The sequence below is a fragment of the Limulus polyphemus genome, unplaced genomic scaffold (assembly GCF_000517525.1).
Source record: "Limulus polyphemus unplaced genomic scaffold, Limulus_polyphemus-2.1.2 Scaffold1151, whole genome shotgun sequence".
NCBI classification, from domain to species: Eukaryota; Metazoa; Arthropoda; class Merostomata; order Xiphosura; family Limulidae; genus Limulus; species Limulus polyphemus.
In genome coordinates, this window is record NW_013666761.1 from 285,841 (window position 1) to 304,554 (window position 18,714).

General features: G+C 32.0%; 1 protein-coding gene across 1 annotated transcript in view; it reads right to left on the reverse strand.

The window, feature by feature from the left end:
- Nucleotides 1–3,843: 3,843 nt before the first annotated feature.
- The window catches only part of LOC106462364 (V-type proton ATPase subunit G-like), a 24,010-nt gene continuing 9,139 nt past the window's right edge, over nucleotides 3,844–18,714 (reverse strand). The window contains exon 3 of the mRNA XM_013922280.2: nucleotides 3,844–6,578. Within this exon, the coding sequence (XP_013777734.1) occupies nucleotides 6,408–6,578 (171 nt within the window). The 3' untranslated portion in view covers nucleotides 3,844–6,407. The remainder of the gene's footprint in view (nucleotides 6,579–18,714) is intronic.

Genomic DNA, 18,714 nt, shown 5'->3' on the forward strand with positions numbered 1-18,714 from the left:
GATGGAAGTGCATAGACTACAATAAGAAATTATTTAAGTTATATGATGTATTAAGTTTTAATGTTCTGTTATTTTGTGTGTGTGTGTGTGTGTAAAATTCAACTATAATTTTTCCCTGTTATCTTTTTGGCCAGGAGCATTGCCTAGCAGTTATGTGCTGCATGAATATGAAGTAGATGAGAGAATTTCCAAATTTTGTCTGACTGCTTATTAATTTATGAAAAAATATAAACTGTTCTGATAACTCAAGTTCTCTTGTTAATGTATAAGTATGTACAAGTTTCTGCTTTTCACTACAATTATGTGGTGTGAGAAAACCACATTACTTTTAAAAACTTTGCTTTTTGAGCTCAGTATTTCTAAAATATATTTTTCCATATATATGAAGGAATAAAGGTTTTTAATTTAGTGCATTTTTATATTTTAAAATACATTTTCACAAAGAAAATAGCATTTACAATCTGCATTTGAACAGATTATAAATGGCTGTAAAACCAGTGAAGTGTAGTGTTACAAAAAAGTTTTAAACTTTTATATTATAACAGTAGAAGGTATAATTAGTGTCAGTAATGTGCAGAGTACATTGAAAGTGCAGGGGCTCATTGACATAAAGGGGCACTTTTCAAGCACTTTTATGGGAGTGGAGGTTAGAGAAGAAACTGTGTGGACTGTCTCTTGTACACATAGGGTGAAAAGCCATAAGAAACAAACAGATCCTCTTTGGTTCTTTTCATCTGGTCTTATAAACACTTTCAAAATCAAAAACTAGACAATGAATTATTGCATTTAATAGCCTATCACAATTATTTCTTTAGTGTAAAGACCTGCAAGTCCTGCATATTAAAGCTGAAATCCTTTTTGTTCCCTAATAACTCGCAGCAAGCAAGGTGTGAAATCTTTTTAGTAGTTGTTGAAAATTTTTTATAGCTGAGAAAAAAGGTACTTTTGGAGCATAAGGATAGAAAAGCAGGGGCTAGGATTCACCCGGCCACTCCCACATCTGGATGGAGAAATGAAGAACTAAGTGAATTTCTACTGAGTCATAAAATCCAAATTTCTAGAACTAAAACAAAAATTGTACAAAATGCTCAATAACATTTAAGCCATAATCATCACTTAACTCTTAAACAACCCTTTACGAAGGTTTGAATATCTTTCTTCAAGGTTTACTATGCAGGATGACAGAAACTGTATCTGGTTAAGTACTGCTGATTCATGGGCATGTAAATAACTTTCACCAGAAGTGATGCTACAGCAATTTATTAAAGGTCAATTATGCCTCATGTTTTGTATTTGCTCATCAACATAAAATCTGACTGAATTTGATTTTGAAAGTGTATGTAATTTCATAACTTCACATTAGAACATGATTTTGGAAATAAACCCAAAAAAATAGAGGAAATACAATAAAAAAAATTCCTACAGTGTCTTTCAAAGTTAGAATTTGGTTAGTAAAGTTGTAGTAACAAAAAAAAAAAAAAAAAAAAGAAAGAACCTCTATAATTTATTTGACCTTTTATTAAAAACATGTTAATAAGTGTATTCAGTAATTCTGAGAATAAAAAACTACAACTGTATTTTGGATGTTTACACTGATAAATATAACACTCAATAAATAAAGATATAACCCTTTAAACTAGGGACGTACGGGTAGTAAAATTTGGCTGAATACTGGCCCGGGTACCTAGCCACTAAGCTTCGGCCAGGTTCTCCCCTTGCCCCCCTTCCCCAAAATAAACAACATACACAAAAATTAGAAACAAAAACAAAATTGGTGTTTATTACATATAACTAAATAATCACCAATAGAATATTCCAATTTTACTTTCAACTTTCAAAATTAACTGACAAAAATGTGCACACCAGTTTGCAGAATGCCTGTGTTTTTGGAATTTGTTTGAGTTTTACTTGAGGAACAGTAGCATTTCGGCATTTGCGGGTAAATGGCTTGACCTTTCGTATGTGATAATGTTACCAGCGGTGCTAAAAGCCCGTTCGCTGTCTACACTGGTTGGAGGCGCGGAGAGTAACACCTTGCTATCCTGGCCATTGTGGGAAATCGAGCTTCATTTGACTTCCAAAAGTAAGGCTAGTGAAAGTAAGTGCAGAAACAATGATGTTGACACGTTTTAGAATCATTATTTCAATTAATGCCTAGCTCCAACTTCTCAAACCCTAACCCCTATTGTTCTCAAATCCCCCACCTTCCCCAGAAATCCACCTCTCAAGCCATGCCTGTTATTAACCTCTATTGTTCTCTGAATCCCCAACTTTCAGCAAGCGTTCAGTTTTTGTTGCTCGGAACACGTTTTTTAACTAAACCAATTATTGACTGTAACTTTCAGTACCTTGTAAGTTGGCACAAAGATTAAGGGTTAGATGCCATTTTCAATTACCCAGATTCGGCTGTTTTTAACTTCAGATATTACAGGGTAGCCCAATAACCAGCCGGGTATCCGTGCATCCTAACATTAAACAGATTCTTATGTTTTAACTTAGTGTTAAGAATATCAGAGGAACAAAAATGATAACTTCTTAAGTTATAATTTCCTTAAGTATAGTTTTAAAGTTAATATGTTAGGTGCTGTTAAAGACTGAATATATAATGTGTATGTATATATATATATACACATATATTTAAAAGATTAACTACTGCATTAAGTTTGGCCAAAGAAAAGAGAATTTAACTTTTTAGTTAATAAGATTTTTTTTCCAATGTTTAACAGTACACTATTCTTCATGTAATATCTGTTAAACCTCAGACTATTATTTTGTTATTCATACTGTACTGAATTGTTCTTGATAGTTTAGTCATGTTTAATGTTCTACATTTACTAAGATGTTTGATGTGCTGTGTGTTTGTCAATTTCTTTCCATTTGTGACTATTTATTAATTATTATTGTGAAAAAGACTTGGAAATTTATCTCTTTATTTCAGTAAAATACTGAAGAGGAAAACCAGTATTACAGTTTGTTTCTTTCATGATCCCTTGTGTCTTGCATAATTTATTAACACAAATTGTATATTTCTATGTGGAGTGAAAGTCATTAAACATTTTAAATGAATATTGTTATTGTTCAAGTTGTTTATAAATTTAGGTTAAAATCTTCACCTGAAATCTATGGATTTTTTATAGATCAAAGAAAAAACTGCATACATAATGAATGGCAAAAAAAAAGACTTCTACAATAACTATTACATAAAATTTTATCTGAAACTGAAACATCCTACACCTTAAAAACTGCTTATTTTCCTATGTAGGAATATGTATTAGGATTTTATTAGCACGTGTAGTAATATAATGCTTTAGACCCACAGATCAGTGTTTATGTACATACATATTTATTAGCATTTCTTTTTATTAAGTGTTTCATAATTTGACAAAGTACTTCAGAGAGCAACTGTCGCCAAATTTACCAGTTTTGATGATCAGATGTGACCATTTGGTTTAAATTAATGTTTGTTTGAAGTCATAAGGATAATTATATTTTACGAACCCATGCATCAAACTTTTAGCATGTTAAATGATTATATTTTTACACCTAAAGCTTGAGTCTTTACTTTATGGGGTATCCTAATGTCACTATGCTGGACAGCATGTGAAGTAAAGTAGCCAAATTCTCCCAGAAAAAACAAAACAACAATTTGACCTGGAGACAAAGATGGAAGGCTTTCAAAATTTCATTCTTTCTACCTCAGCCACTTTTGTAGATTAGTCATTGAAGACTTTCTCATTCTGAAGTAGGCAGTTGCTACCCATTTCACCTAAGTCATCTATAAAAGAATAACTAAATGACTATAAAATACTAAGGTAATAAAATCATTGACTCTTTCAGAAATACCATTTTTGATCTCACAGGAATGTGTCTTTATTTTCCTTCATCTACAGTCAAGAGAATATATACATATAGTTCCAATGTTTTCCAAACATAGAGATACATCAATGACTATGAATCAGTTTACCATTACACCTGGACGTTACATAAAATTAATTTCTAAACAGGATTATAATAATCTAAACAATGAACACTGCAAAATACAATGACAAATTATTTAACAATGCTAATGACACAATTTTTTCTACATCAGTAACACTGTTATGCAAAACTTCAACAATTATTTTAATCTCTTTGGGATTCCTGATACTGTACTGAATGGATATTACTATACATTGATATAATTATAAGTTACATGTGTGTAAATATTTATATACACAAATGTTAAACACGATCTACTTTGTAATTTTCAAATACTATTATAAACATCAAACAATATGAATGCAAACATTAGCTTAAGTGTCCGGATTTGATGTTGTGGAATGTATCCAAACAGAAAAGATGAGCTCTTTCTGTTGATAATACCAATGTTTCTTTTAAATAAACAATTTTTTTTTCACAGAAGATATTGCTACTTCCACTTCAAAAGGTTAAAGATTTTACATTAAACAACTACTTTAATATACTAGATATTTTCCTTTTAAAAGTTTTATTTAACAATATTGATTTTGAAGATTCAAATTTTTTTCTGTATAATTTGAAATTTCATTAAAGAAAATACTACCAGGATAAACTTCTGACAAAAAAATATCTAACGATTATATTTTGGTGATTTTTTCTTCTTCTAGCATTTTGTAAGATTTGCAAATATTTTACTATGTCCAAAATGAAACATTTACATTTTACAGGCAGGTAGGCCTTAGGATCTACACTGAACGAATAGAGAAAATTAACATCTGCAGTCAAGTGAGACATCTATATGAAATGCTCCTGAGTAACCTGTAAGCCATTCAAACTTATAATGAATTTTGTACTAACATAAAAAGACTAAAAGATAAAGCTATTAATCACGATGATACACATACACACATTAAATATTTTGTATACATTTGTTTTTCATGGGTACGTGTCTTTCTGTTTTAAATTTGGTATATCTGAAAACAGAGATACAGGCAAAAGCTTCTCTTTTACTTCACTTAATGAAGAGATTATTCCATCAAAGATCCTAAGAAAAGCTGATGAATGTTTTTGCAAGAATTAGACATACTTCTAAACAAGAATATATTTCAAGTACTTTAGAACTTCAATTTTAATAATTAAAGCAGTGTTTGCACTCTAACTTTTAAGAATTACTTAAAATAGTTTTGATCTGATTGATATAGATAACAAAATTCAATCACCCTATACAAAATATTTTTCACAAATAATTAACTTTTGACACAAAAAAGGTTTTCAAAGCAGAAAAGTCTGAATCAGGTTAATAATCATTAACACACACAACTTCAGCAGACAGTATTACAAGTTCTAAAGTATTAATTATCTGTTACATGATTAAGATAGTTAACAATTCACTAACTGAATAATTTCTGTATAGTTTTAACTGACAAAAAACAACAACATGAATCAAACAATGAAATTGTTATTATAAACCCATACGAGCACTTTGTTTTATTCTTTATCAAACCAGTTGAAAATGAAGTTAATCTCCGATTTAAAATTTCAACTGAAACAAAACCAATGGATAAGTTTAAGATTTTTCTTTTGAGGAAACTTCTATAATTGTCTAATATTTTGCTGACCTCTGAGATTGCATCAAGCCTAAAAAAAAAAGACTTTAACCAAAAAATTCCATCATTTTATATTGAAGTGTAAAGGATTTCTGCCATCATTCTGAAAGAACCAGAATGTCTGTGTAGGTATATATTATAATATTATTCAGTTAGATAAAAGTAACATGAGCCCAAATATTCCTTAAATTACAAACAAACATCTCACTGTTTCAACTTATGAAGTCTGTTTCAAAGACATGCTAACAACAGAAATATAAACTTCAAGGGTTTTTGCTTTAAGTTTTTTAAAAGATTTATTACACAAGTATTCTACAACAGAATCTCAGCTGAAAACATGTATTTTGCATAATAAAAAATTGAAGATTTTTCAACATTACTTTCCTAAACAGTTCCAAATTTTTAAAGAGGTAATAATACGTTTTGACACATTTTAAGCCATCTATGTTTCTTCACACTAGTAATGATTCTGTGATTATATTTTTTTTCTTAGGAAACCTGTTCACTACACAGAGAATGATCAGTCATTACATTAAATTATCAGATACATACACACTCCTTTTGACAAGATTTATAATGTTTAATCATCTAGTGTCAAATACTATTTTTTCATTATGTAATTCTCAGGAACCAGTAAAACTAAATATAATATCCAGTTTCACAACCAACCTACTAGAATCTGTTTGATAGAAAAGAAAAACATTTGTATCTAATTTTAAACAGGCCACAAGCAGAGAAAAAACAAAATTATATCAAATAAATGTACAATCACTAATCAAAACAAATCAATTTTGCTTTAGGATACCACAGGACCACTGATGCTAGTTTCACGATCCTGGCTCTTTATCCTAAATGAAAATTTCTGTGAAGAGTAGGTTTTATATCACATATTAATTCTAGAAGTTGGTTTATTACAGCTTCTTTGTTTGCTGCTACTGAATGATTCATAGCCTCCACTTTCATACGTGTGTCTATATCAATCTTGGCAGCTATATCATCTCTTGAACCCATGTGCTGTGGAAAAAATACATACCTGATCTCAGTGTATATAAAATGAACAAATGTCTATAAACATAAGTTTGGTAAAAATTTTAAACTCTTACAACAACACAATAAACCACACTACAACATGATACTGATGCTGCATAGCTCCAGAAACACACATGAAAGAAATAGTAATTTTTATCTCACAGCAAATATCTATTACAGCTGGGTGAATTACTATTTAAGTATAAGAACATTAATATAATTTTTGAAAGTGGTCATAAAGATCTTGTTAAGGGGTTTCATTGAAAATGAAAGAATAGCGTAAAAATATACATTAAACACGAAACTTAAGATTACAGAACCATTTTTCTACTCATCTTCACATGGCAAAACCCATCCAAACTGAATGACACTAGTCACTGACATGCACAACAGTTTTCAATATCAAATAGTTGAACCAGAATGGTGAGTTGCCATTGTTCATATTTGATGTCATAATTCGCTTAGCTGAAGTTTCTGTATTACTCAAAGAAGGTACACGTGGTTTGATTTACTGTTAAGTTCTCAATACCATAAATACTGTGTTTTCCCTGTTTCAGAACATCAATTATTATTGCTTCCATACCTCTTAAAAACGTGTAGAATGGGAAAAAATAGACAAATCACAATTCTAAAACTTGATAACCTGTATTTATTATTAAAAGTTTTCAGATGGCAGGACAAATTTTCTTTGCAACTTCAAATTATCTTAATAAACAGTTCTGATATACTTAGATAGTAATTGAAATAATATCATAGAAAGGGTAAAGGAAAAAGTTATAAAAAGCAAGTACTATAGAAATACCACTTTTATCATGTGAAAATGAACTGCACCAGAATATAGTCACATGTTGATATCTGACACTGTGGTTACTTGTCATCCAACCAATCAGAATGCCTTACAGCAGCATGATGCCTATAAAAGTACAGGCAATCATATTACTCCCAGCAACAGTAAGGTGAATACACACATGACTCCCATAACAAAAATGCCACAAACATTTAGAGATCAAAAGTTTTGGCTGATAGACTGAGACAAAATTTCATGTTTCAATACTAACTATATTGGTACTTTAAAGATGATGCATGAAGCTAGAGCTGCTGATAATAGAAATGGTTGAGGTAGAAAATCTAGGCTCTATAAAAGGTTAAGTATCTCCAAGTTTGTTCTTTATAAGGTAGATGATTGGTTTAGTACAGATCTTGCCGATGACTTTGCTGTAAATACAGGTATTAGTATTACCACGAGAACACTGAGATATACGTTAGCACAAAGTGGCCTCAATGGATGTGTATCTGTTGGAAAGCTTCTAAGAAGAAGTAACCAAGCCAAAAGATTAAAGTGAGCATCAGACCATAAATAGTGGAATGAACAAAGATGGAGGTATATGCTCTTTGCAGATGAATCCAAGTTCGAACTGTTTGGAAACAATCAATTACACAGACTGAGTAGTGGAAATGGGATTATATCTAGTATAAAATATCTACAATGGAGCATGGTGGGGATCAGTACAAGTTTGAGGCTGCATCTCATCCAGTGGTGTACAGGCAGATTCTTATCCATAGTGTTATTCCCTCATGAATATTGAAATGATATCTTGCTGGTAAACAGGTTGATGCAACATTACCAACCATGGCTTGGACTGCTCAAAGTTCTGATCTAAACTTTATTGGGGCTATATGGGCTTAAAAGATGACCAATGAACTTAGCTGGTTTGTGGTGAGTAATAAGGACACATGGAACAATATTCCTCAGTCTTGCATGATAAACTGTATGGCAGCATGAAAATAAAGCTCAATACCCTGTGAAAAGCAAAGGGTTTACATAATAATATTAATGCACTGTACACTTACTCGCTTTTCTTTTGTATTTTTTCTCATAATGTTTTGTAACAAATAATAAATTCACCATATAATTGCCATTACTCGTTATGTGTTTTCTCAATTATTTGCATTACTGTATACCATCATAATTTTTTCAAATTTTCTGCCCATTTTTGCTTACTAGCAAGTGCATTGCTGATATGATGCATTGTTCGAGTAAATATTAAGATTTGTCAGTTATTTATTTGATGCTACCTTTATTCATCCTACTTACTGGACATTCATATATGAACTAAATCTCAAGATTAAATTATTTTGATGTTTCCCAGTCCTCATGTATATATTTCTACCTTTTACCTGCACAAATCTACTTGGTTGCATACATAGGTGATTGATTTCTGTTTCTACTTGAATGGATGACTTGTACTAGACATGACTGAAATCCTAATACCAGTTTAACAAGCAACATATTTGGACTCTGCTGATCAGACAAAGTGGATTCTACTGATAATGTAAATCCAACCAAAGACCTTCTCTGTAATTTTTATGGACTTTGACAGGCCTATGGAAAATATCTCGGGACACCTTGCTTCTTCGCTTGGGGACTTAATTTCATTTTTTGTTAAGTTCAGTTCAACTTTCAGTTTTCCTGTCATTCATTCTGATGATGACAAAACCTTGTCGAAACGTTGTACATTTGCTGTTATGTTAAACTTATATTAAAGTTTTTCTTCATTACCCATTCAAGCCGTCTCCAGCCATTATTAGTCTCAAAGTGGGTTCCTCGTCATCGAAAAAGACAATGTGCAATTAGAAATAAGTCATAAACAACAATAGCTTCATTTATATGTAAGTAATGTCTGAAACAGTTACAATATGGCCCTTACAGAATTCAAATTACTTTATTATTCAAACCATACTGTATTTATTCGTCCATGTTAAAGGTCTCATTGTTTATTTTCGTGCAAAGCTATTGAAGGGTTATCTGTGATAACTGTCCCTTAATTTTGAAGTGATAGACTAGAGGAAAGCAGCTAGTCAACACCACCAACCACAAACTCTTGGGTTATTCTGTATGAACATTATAGCACCCCAACAGCTAAAATGGCGAGCATGTTTGACAATGAATATCAATACCACAGACCTAACCACCACACCATGACAGGTCTAAAGATCTCCTTCTTCCTTTACTGTATACCATAACTCACTCTGGCTGCCCTACCAAATGTTCAGACAATAAAATCTTTGGGTGTAAGTATGCTCAGCTTAACATAACAAATAAAGAACTACATTCATAGAAATTTGGGTTGAATATTCTATTAACAAATTTAAGTTTAACCTTCTACGGATTCTAGATTCTCTTTTATAAAATTGAAATTTCAAAAAACATTTAATGTTGTTGTAGGATTTTTTCATTCACTATGTAGTATCATTTCATCATTTCTTCATTAGCTTTTACAGCTCATATATAAAAGATGAAAAAGGCCTATTTTTTAATGTTACTGTTTTTTCATATTTGATCCAAAAAAAGTCTCATAGATTTTGCTTTTTTTTAAATGATTTATTTAGTAAATTCTTCCCATGCATATGAAAATGTTGATGTTGGTGCTTTTTGTCTATGATTAGAGTCATTAAATAGTGAAAAAGCATTATGTATCAAATATATAAACTACTAGATGTACTTCTGCAGGTTCCTTGAAAGTGATCTGTTTTAAGAGTAAATAAAACCCAAATTAAGAGTAACAAATATTTTTATTTCTTGCTGTTTAAGTTCATATATCATACTGTGTTGTGGCCCACAGAGTGCATAATTCTTCTCATCATTCATGTCATGTGCACATTTTACTGACGTCATGACAGTACAAATTGCAATGTTAAGCATCCCTTATGTGACGTCATTTTAGCGTATACTGAATGACTTACAGACAATACACTACTGTATAGTAGCATGAGTGGTTAAAACAGGTGACCCCTCCAGGCAGCCTTCGGCCCCCTTTCAGGGAAATTTCTTGGTTGAATACAAGGGATTCTGAGTTATGTTTAAATGTTTGACCACTGTGAAAAATCAAAATTTCAGAGGAAAAGTAAATCAGTGATTATTACAAATTAGAATAGTTCTTAAGAAATTTGACATTTCTGTGCAATGGTAGTTATTTGTAGTGTGCTCATACTTGATTCCGTATTATCACATAAGCTAATTTTCACCTATATTTTGCACTGGCTGTGCAACTTGAGTTTCAAATGAATTACAAGAAATTATAATGTGAGTAACACTATTCATTACCTTTTTGCATCAATCCTCTGGACCAATGGTGCTAGTGGATGCTAGATGGCGAGTATACAATTGTACAGTGCAGGAGTATACATGTCTCTGGAGGCAATATTACATTTCCTTTTGGCTTCTGTTCTTTTTACTTCATTATAAAATGCCCCTGTTTTCAACATAGCATTGATAAATTTCAATGTTAAACTTTTGTAATGGTACTATCACTTTCTAGATAATAAAGTGTAAAATTAATTTTTGTGGTAGGACAACATTAATACTAAGTAGTGCCATCTAGTGATTAAATTTGGATCTTAAAAGAGATACAACTCCTTTTATTATCCACTTTGGAAGTCCAATCAAAAGACCAGGAATACTAATGGCTTGAATCCTCAAAAGGTGGAACACTGTTCCAGAATGTTCTGTCTCAATTTAACCCCTGATCCCATCTACATAATTATATAGTTTCTTTTTCACACTCCATCTGATTCAACTAGCTATATGTCAAGTTAAATAAATGTTTATGTAAATTCTGCCTGACTGATTTTTCTATTAGAGACTCTGGTTTATTGTTACTGGAACTGATGTAGTTTAAGGATGCTTACCAAAATTTTATACCAGTAATAATTTAAAAAACACCAAACCTATACAAACGTTTCTTTTGAAATAACTCCAAACTATCAGAGTTTGTGATTATCAAAATTACATAGCTGTAGAACAACAGCCATAATTTGTCTTGTAAACATTATCATCATAAAGTCCATTCATTTTTTGAATCTTCTACACTTAATTAAATAATTATTAAACAGGATTTATGACATCAAGTATATATTTTTATAAAATCCATTAAAAAAAGATTGCTATTAAGATTTTACTTCACAAGTTTTTGTATATTTTGTTATTAACCTTGCTTTGTTAATAGCTTTTCTGTAAGTTTTATAGCATTACTAAAAAAAAAAATGAAACTAGCTCCAATAATTTTTTATATTAAAACTACACAGAAAAACTTTGTTATATCACCGGGCATGCAATGTCTATTGATAATGCTGTGCAAAATAAATGAATAATTTTTTTAGATTAAAACTACACAGAAAAACTTTGTTATATCACCGGGCATGCAATGTCTATTGATAATGCTGTGCAAAATAAATGTTTGAATGAATCAAACCACTGTTGTAAGCACAATGGTTTGGTTAAAATAAGTTACCTATCATCAATTTCCCCAGAAAATGTAGAACTCAAGGCTAACAGTATTCATTCAAGAGAGGTAAAAACAACAAGTTTTTCTATCAAGTGATATGTGTGTACCAAAGAACAAACAAATATGGTCAACTTTTTTAAATTTTCTGTATTGCAAGTTTATATCAAGATAATTATGTAATTTTACTAATTTCTTTTAAAGAAAAAGTTTTATATCTTTTCAACTTTAAGACTTAGCTTTCCTTTCTTCCATTTTTATTAATAATTATTTGCTGAAGTGTACTGAGAAGTATAAAATTCACGTGATTGTGTGTTAAAAATTGATATTTAAAGATTTAATTGATTGTTTAATTTCACTTATAACTTTTAGAATACAGTCTTGACCAATGAAAAATGTTTCCTCATATAGTGAGATTCAGATGGGAGTATGGCTAAGGTTGAAATAATAACCATGTGAATTCTGCCAAACAAAAGACAACTAATAAATAGTGACAGTTGTTGTTAGACATACTTGTTTACAGTTATGGAATGTTATAGGATCCAACGAGATAATTATTAGTTTCATTTTGGCTTCTGTTCTTTTTTTCTTCATTATAAAATGTCCGTTTTCAACATAGCATTGATAAATTTCAATGTTAAACTTTTGTAATGGTACTATCACTTTCTAGATAATAAAGTGTTAAATTAATTTTTTGTGGTAGGATAACATTAATACTAAGTTGTGCCATCTAGTGATTAAATTTGGATTTCAAAAGAGGTACAACTCCCTTTTATTTATATTTATGTATATTTTGCAAGAATTTTGTTGAATAACTTTCATCAGTTAGTTACTGCCAAAGAGTGTAACCACCTGAAATCAGGGAGTACAAACACTTACTTGATGAACTGCAAAAGGCAGAGTTAAGTGTGACTTAACAATGGTAACTCGCCACTCTGGTTAGTTTTCAATATCAAATAGTTGCATATCTGAGTGTGACTTGGTGGATCATGTCTACTAGTATGAATACAAGAAAAAGCAGCTGGACCTACAATGCAAAATAATATTTAGTTAAAAAACTCCTAAGAAAGAAATAGCTAACTGATAAAGAATGTTGATGACATTCACTTTAACCTCTTAGACCTGCCTGGTACACAGAACTGATGCTTTGAACTATTAAAAAAAATTAATATGAAATAGGTGGCACAAAGTACATGGATTAGGTAAAGCTGACAGATCTTACCCTGGGCCTGACATGGCCAGGTAGTTAGAGCACTCGACTCGCAATCAACGGGTTGCGGGTTTGAATCCTCTTCCCACCAAACATGCTCGCCCTTTCAGCTGTGGGGGTGTTATATTGTGACAGTCAATCCCACTATTCATTGGTAATTGAGTAGCCCAAGATTTGGCAGAGGGTGGTGATGACTAGCTGCCTTCCCTCTAGTCTTTCACTGCTAAATTAGGGATGGCTAGTGCAGATAGGCCTCGTGTATCTTTGCATGAACTTCCAAACAAACCAACCCAAGATCTTATCCTTCTATTACTAGAAAATATGTACATGTTCAGGAACATTCTATTTTAATACAGATGTTCTGAATCTAGTTATAGTCCTTATAAACATGACGTAATTAATCAAAAACTAATCCTCACCTCAGGATAAGATTGCATGCTACAGTAGTCATTCCATAAAGCTTGTACTCACTTGTCGATGTTTCTTTGAGAATGATAATTATTCACTAATGTGAGTAATCTAGGACTGTAGGATGCCACACTAGGACTTTGATCTGGCTTAATAGTGTGTTTATAAAAAAATCCTCTCTCATCTTAAGGAGCCAGATTGCTCCAACTTTATGAAGAATCATGACAGTACTATGCTAAAAGCTTCAGCGTGATTTGTTTGTGTAATAAATAAGTATTTTTCTTCTTGTTTTATATTAATTTTTATCCTTTCCTTTGTTTCTGCATTGCTTTCCAAGAAATATATTTTTGTCAATACTCCCATTGATGTGGTACTTAATATTTTTATGTTGATTCCACCTTTGACTACAAATACTACACAGATGCCTGTCTATCTTGTTACCATAGTTTTGGAACCATTTACAGGAAAATGTGTTAATTTTCATGGGCTTCCATAATTTATAAATGGTCCTCATAACCTAGAGGCCCTGTTTTATTTATACTAAATGCTGTCCAATATAAAAAAAACAAGTGTTTTGTATTGAATTTTGTTTACTTTTTGCACTAATAACTGTGCTCCAATGAGTATATTTATTCCCACCCTTGGGCACTTGCTATAGAGTTTCTATGTTGATGGCAGGGGTAAAATTAGATCTAGATTAATAGTAATGTTATACAATTTTGTAGGAATTATGAATTGCAGTTATGATCCTTGAAATAAATATTGCCTACCACGGTATTACCAATATCAGCATTCACTTGTAATTTTTACAGATGTATAGAAAGAAAATTACTGTTGGAGCATGTTGCATAATTTTTTTCTCTGACAGGATCTAGATGTTAGTAAGCTAGTCTGTAGATTGGAAGGCTCAAAGTTTGAGCCATGATATACTGCTGAACAAGTTCTGCAGTTACAGCTATAAGAGCACTAGAAACATGGCAGTTAGTCCCACTGTTTGGTTAAGAGTAAGAATGTAGGCAGTGAGTGCTACTGACTGATTTCCCTCCCTTTGGTTAACGGTTCCCATGCTGAACCTGAGTGTCTCTGGCTTAATTGCTTAGCCCAAGTGTCACATAAAGTGCCAATCGGGTTGAAAATACCAAATATTTTGACAGTGCTTCTATCACATTTGTTGTTTCAGTATTCTACATTTGTTTAAATTCATAAATTATTTGTTGTATTTATTCTGTGATGAATGTATTTCACTATCTTGGTTTTTGGTGTCATTTTAACAAGTTTTTAGATGTTACATTAATCGAAACCTTTTGGTGACATTGCCTTTCTGTTTGTTTTTCTGTAAATATTTTTTTAGGCCAGTAGTTCTTTTATACTTAGAAATGAATTCACTGTTTACAACTATTTAATATTTGTTTTCCTGTTATTGTTTTGAATTTTTTTTTAAAATAATTCATTTCAGAAATATAAAGGAGCACAAAAAACTTGTTCTGAGTTATCAATGTCCTCAATGCAAAATTAAACTTTATCATATACTTTTCAATATCATAAATATTGTAAATGCATTATCAAGTAACATGTAACATACAATTATTACCTTCGCCACCGAAGGCGGACGTAGGTTGTTTTCACTCCTGTGTTATGTGTTTGTCAGCAAGATTTCTCGAAAACGGCTGAATGGATTTGGACGAAGGTTGGTATATATTTGGATTATGACCCAACTTAGAAGGTCACGAAAATCCATATCTGTTAACATGTGGACTGATTTTTCATACTATTTTTGCTCTATATCTCAGACACAAATGATCAGATTTTGATGAAACTTACTGGACACGTGCTGTTGGCGAAAAGAAACTGAACCTTTACACATAGTAACATTCCCTGGCTCTCATAGCAGTTTACCGTGTGGTAGCGAGAAAATTAAAGTGAAAAGGAGTAAAGAAAGATAATCCCACCTTTCTGTACTGAATAGATGGCAAAGGTTGATTTGAATGATGCTGATCAAGAATTCAACTGTCATTACTCAGTTTTGCGTTTATATGCTGCCATAAAAGTTTGGAAAACTTTCATGAGGCTTATCTAATTTCGCATAAAGCTACTCGAGGGCCATCTGCTTTAGTTATCTATAATTTTGAAGTGGTAGATATAGATAATGCAGCTGATCAACATCACACGTTTTCATTTCTTACGCTACTCTAATCGAACAATGGGACTGACCGTTACATTATAATGCTCTCAAGGCCGTAAGAGCGAGCATGCTCGGTGATAGAATTCGAACGCGCTAACCACAGAAATTTAAAAATTCAAACAACTGTATTTCTTAGAGGTATTTGGTCGTATTATTTTAGGAAAGCTGATATACAAAATACATGTGAAAATACAATTTACTTAACAGAACGTGAAATACAAGTAAATGTTTAATGACTATTTATCTAGTAGATTTCATACATATTTCTCAAACACATGATTATATATATATTTTTTATAGACTTCCAATTCTGGACAAAAGCTGACTTTTGTGAATTAAATATAAACCTAGTATTGAATCAAAATCGATTTTCTTTAGAGCAGGTGGTTTATAAAGAAAGAAGACAAAAGCTCATAAATTAAATTAATGGTGACTCATCTCTGGCGCATCTACTCACCATTTGACAATAGGGAAAAACGGTAGTGTTACGTCATCCAAATGTGTGTGTAGCTTGCTACTACTGCAGGAAACTTACATAGCGCTACGAAATTTCCACAACTTACATACTTCTATCAACGTACATGTTTTGCACGAAAGTAAATATAATGTAAACACATAAGCCGTAAAGTTCTAATGAAAACTTGTTTGCTTGTTTTCTATAAGCACGACTGCATATTTTTTTTTTCTTATGACATAGTAGCAGGTGACATTGTTGGCTGATGAGGTGTAAATGTAATGGGTAAAACTGGTAGCTGTTATATATTTATTTATCATGAGCAACACTCATTAGTAGAAGGAAAAAATTGTAAAACGTAATTCGAAGAATAATTTACTTTGCGTTCCAACCGAATTACAGTTAATATTTTTTTTTCTTCTTACTTTTTTTCTACAATGAGGCTGTAAAGAAGTTTCTGGAAAACTACATTAACTAATCCTTGATATTCATCCTATATCAGGAAGCGAAAATAAACCCTCAACCTAGGTACCATTAAACTTATTGTTTGTTTGTAATTAAGCACAAAGCTACACAATGGGCTATCTGTGCTCTGCCCACCACGGGTATCGAAACCCGGATTCTAGCGTTGTAAGTTCGCAGACATACCGCTGTGCCACTGGTGGGCCACTAAATTTATACATATATATATTACAATCAAGTGTGTGTTGATAATATACATTCGTGCTAATTACTTTCCCGATGTGAAAAAAGCACATATAATCCATCGTGCAGCTTTTGCATTAAAACATGTTATTTTTTGAATATCCTTATATATATCTCTAAAATGACCTAAAAGATAATCTCATAAAAAATATCGTTTTAGTTAGGTATATCTTTCCAAATTGTTATTTGTTTCTATTGTAAAGCTACACAATGTTACACAACGGGCTATCTCTGTTCATCGTGTGGAATTGAACCCCAGATTTTAGCATTGTGAGTCCTTAAACTTACCGTTGACACCCCCAGGAGACTTTTTTACAAGTAAATCCGTACGTATTGATACTGTAAACTGCAATTGATAAATACTGTCTTTCACATAAAAAACAACAACATTAGTTTAAATCTAACCTAAACTCCTAATTTATCGAATATTGCGTACAAGGTTTCAGGTTGAATATGTTTCTGAAATATAAACTAACGAAGAAATGTGTTTTGTTTGATGTTAAGCACAAAGTTACACAGTGGGTTATCTGTGCTCTGCCTATCGCGGGTATAAGAACCTGATTTGTATCACTATAAACTCTCAAACTTTAGGTTCACCGGTTCGATTCCCTTTACCGAACAAATACGACCTGCCCTGGCATGACCTGATGGTTAGGGTACTCGACTCGCAATCTGTGGGTCGCAAGTCCGATTCCCGTCATCGAACATGCTCGCCCTTTCAGCCGTGGTTGCGCTATAATATGGCGGTCAATCCCACTTTTAATTGGTGAAATAGTAGCCCAAGAGTTGGAGGTGGCTGTCCTCCATGTAGTCTGTCATTTTTAAATCAAGGACGGCTATAGCAAGTAGCGTTTGAGTAACTTTGCGCGAAATTCATTAAAAAAATATATACAAAAGATTCAAGCCTATAAAATAGCACTAAAACTTTATACATTTTATACTTTATACGCAGTGAAAGTAGTTTAATAATAACTATTGTAAATATAGTTTTAATTTTAATTGTGGAATTTTTTCAGTCGTAACTTCGCTATCTATGTTTTTAAGTTGTTCAAATTTTGTGTTTTTGGCCATGATCTAACTTTAATACACGGCCGTTTGTTCAAACTGCAACAAAAACGTTGCTAGGATTTTAGCTTAATTTGGTCTCATTAAAACGAGAAGAAGAAGAAAAAGAAAGAAACAGAAACTTCAGTGTACTGAGTCCATAACTCTAAATCATAAATAAATGCCTCCCAGTAGCACAGCGGTATGTCTGCGGACTTACAACGCTAGAAACCGGGTTTCGATACCCGTGGTGGGCAGAGCACAGATAGCCCATTGTGTAGCTTTGTGCATAAATTCAAACAAAACATAAATAAATTACCCGTAAAATAAAATTAAAAAAAAACGATGAAAATATGTCTATATACTAATATCTTTCTTTTGAATCTAATTTAGTAAATTTACAATACTGATCGTTTATATTCTGGCTCATAAAAAAATTCAGACATATACTTCACATCCCTAATGAATAGGGCTGGGCATGATCTAGTGTTTATCTTGCCAGATTTTGACTCTAATGGTCCATGGCTCACATCCCGTTGTTTTAAAATCCTTATAAAAGTCATATTCAAATCACACTGTTCGGTCAGGGTAACCCAAGAACTGGCAGTAAGTAAGTGCTGTTGACTAGTTGTCTTTCCTCTAGATAATAAGTTCAAAATTAGAGACGGCTAGTGCATATAGCTCTTGTGTAGCTTTGTGCGAATTTCCAAAAATAACAAAAAACACACAAATGTACAAACTTTCTTTATTTTACGTGGTTAGATGTGATTATAACAATTACCTCATATAGTGGAGTAGTTTGTTTGTTTGTTTGTTTTGAATTTCGCGCAAAGCTA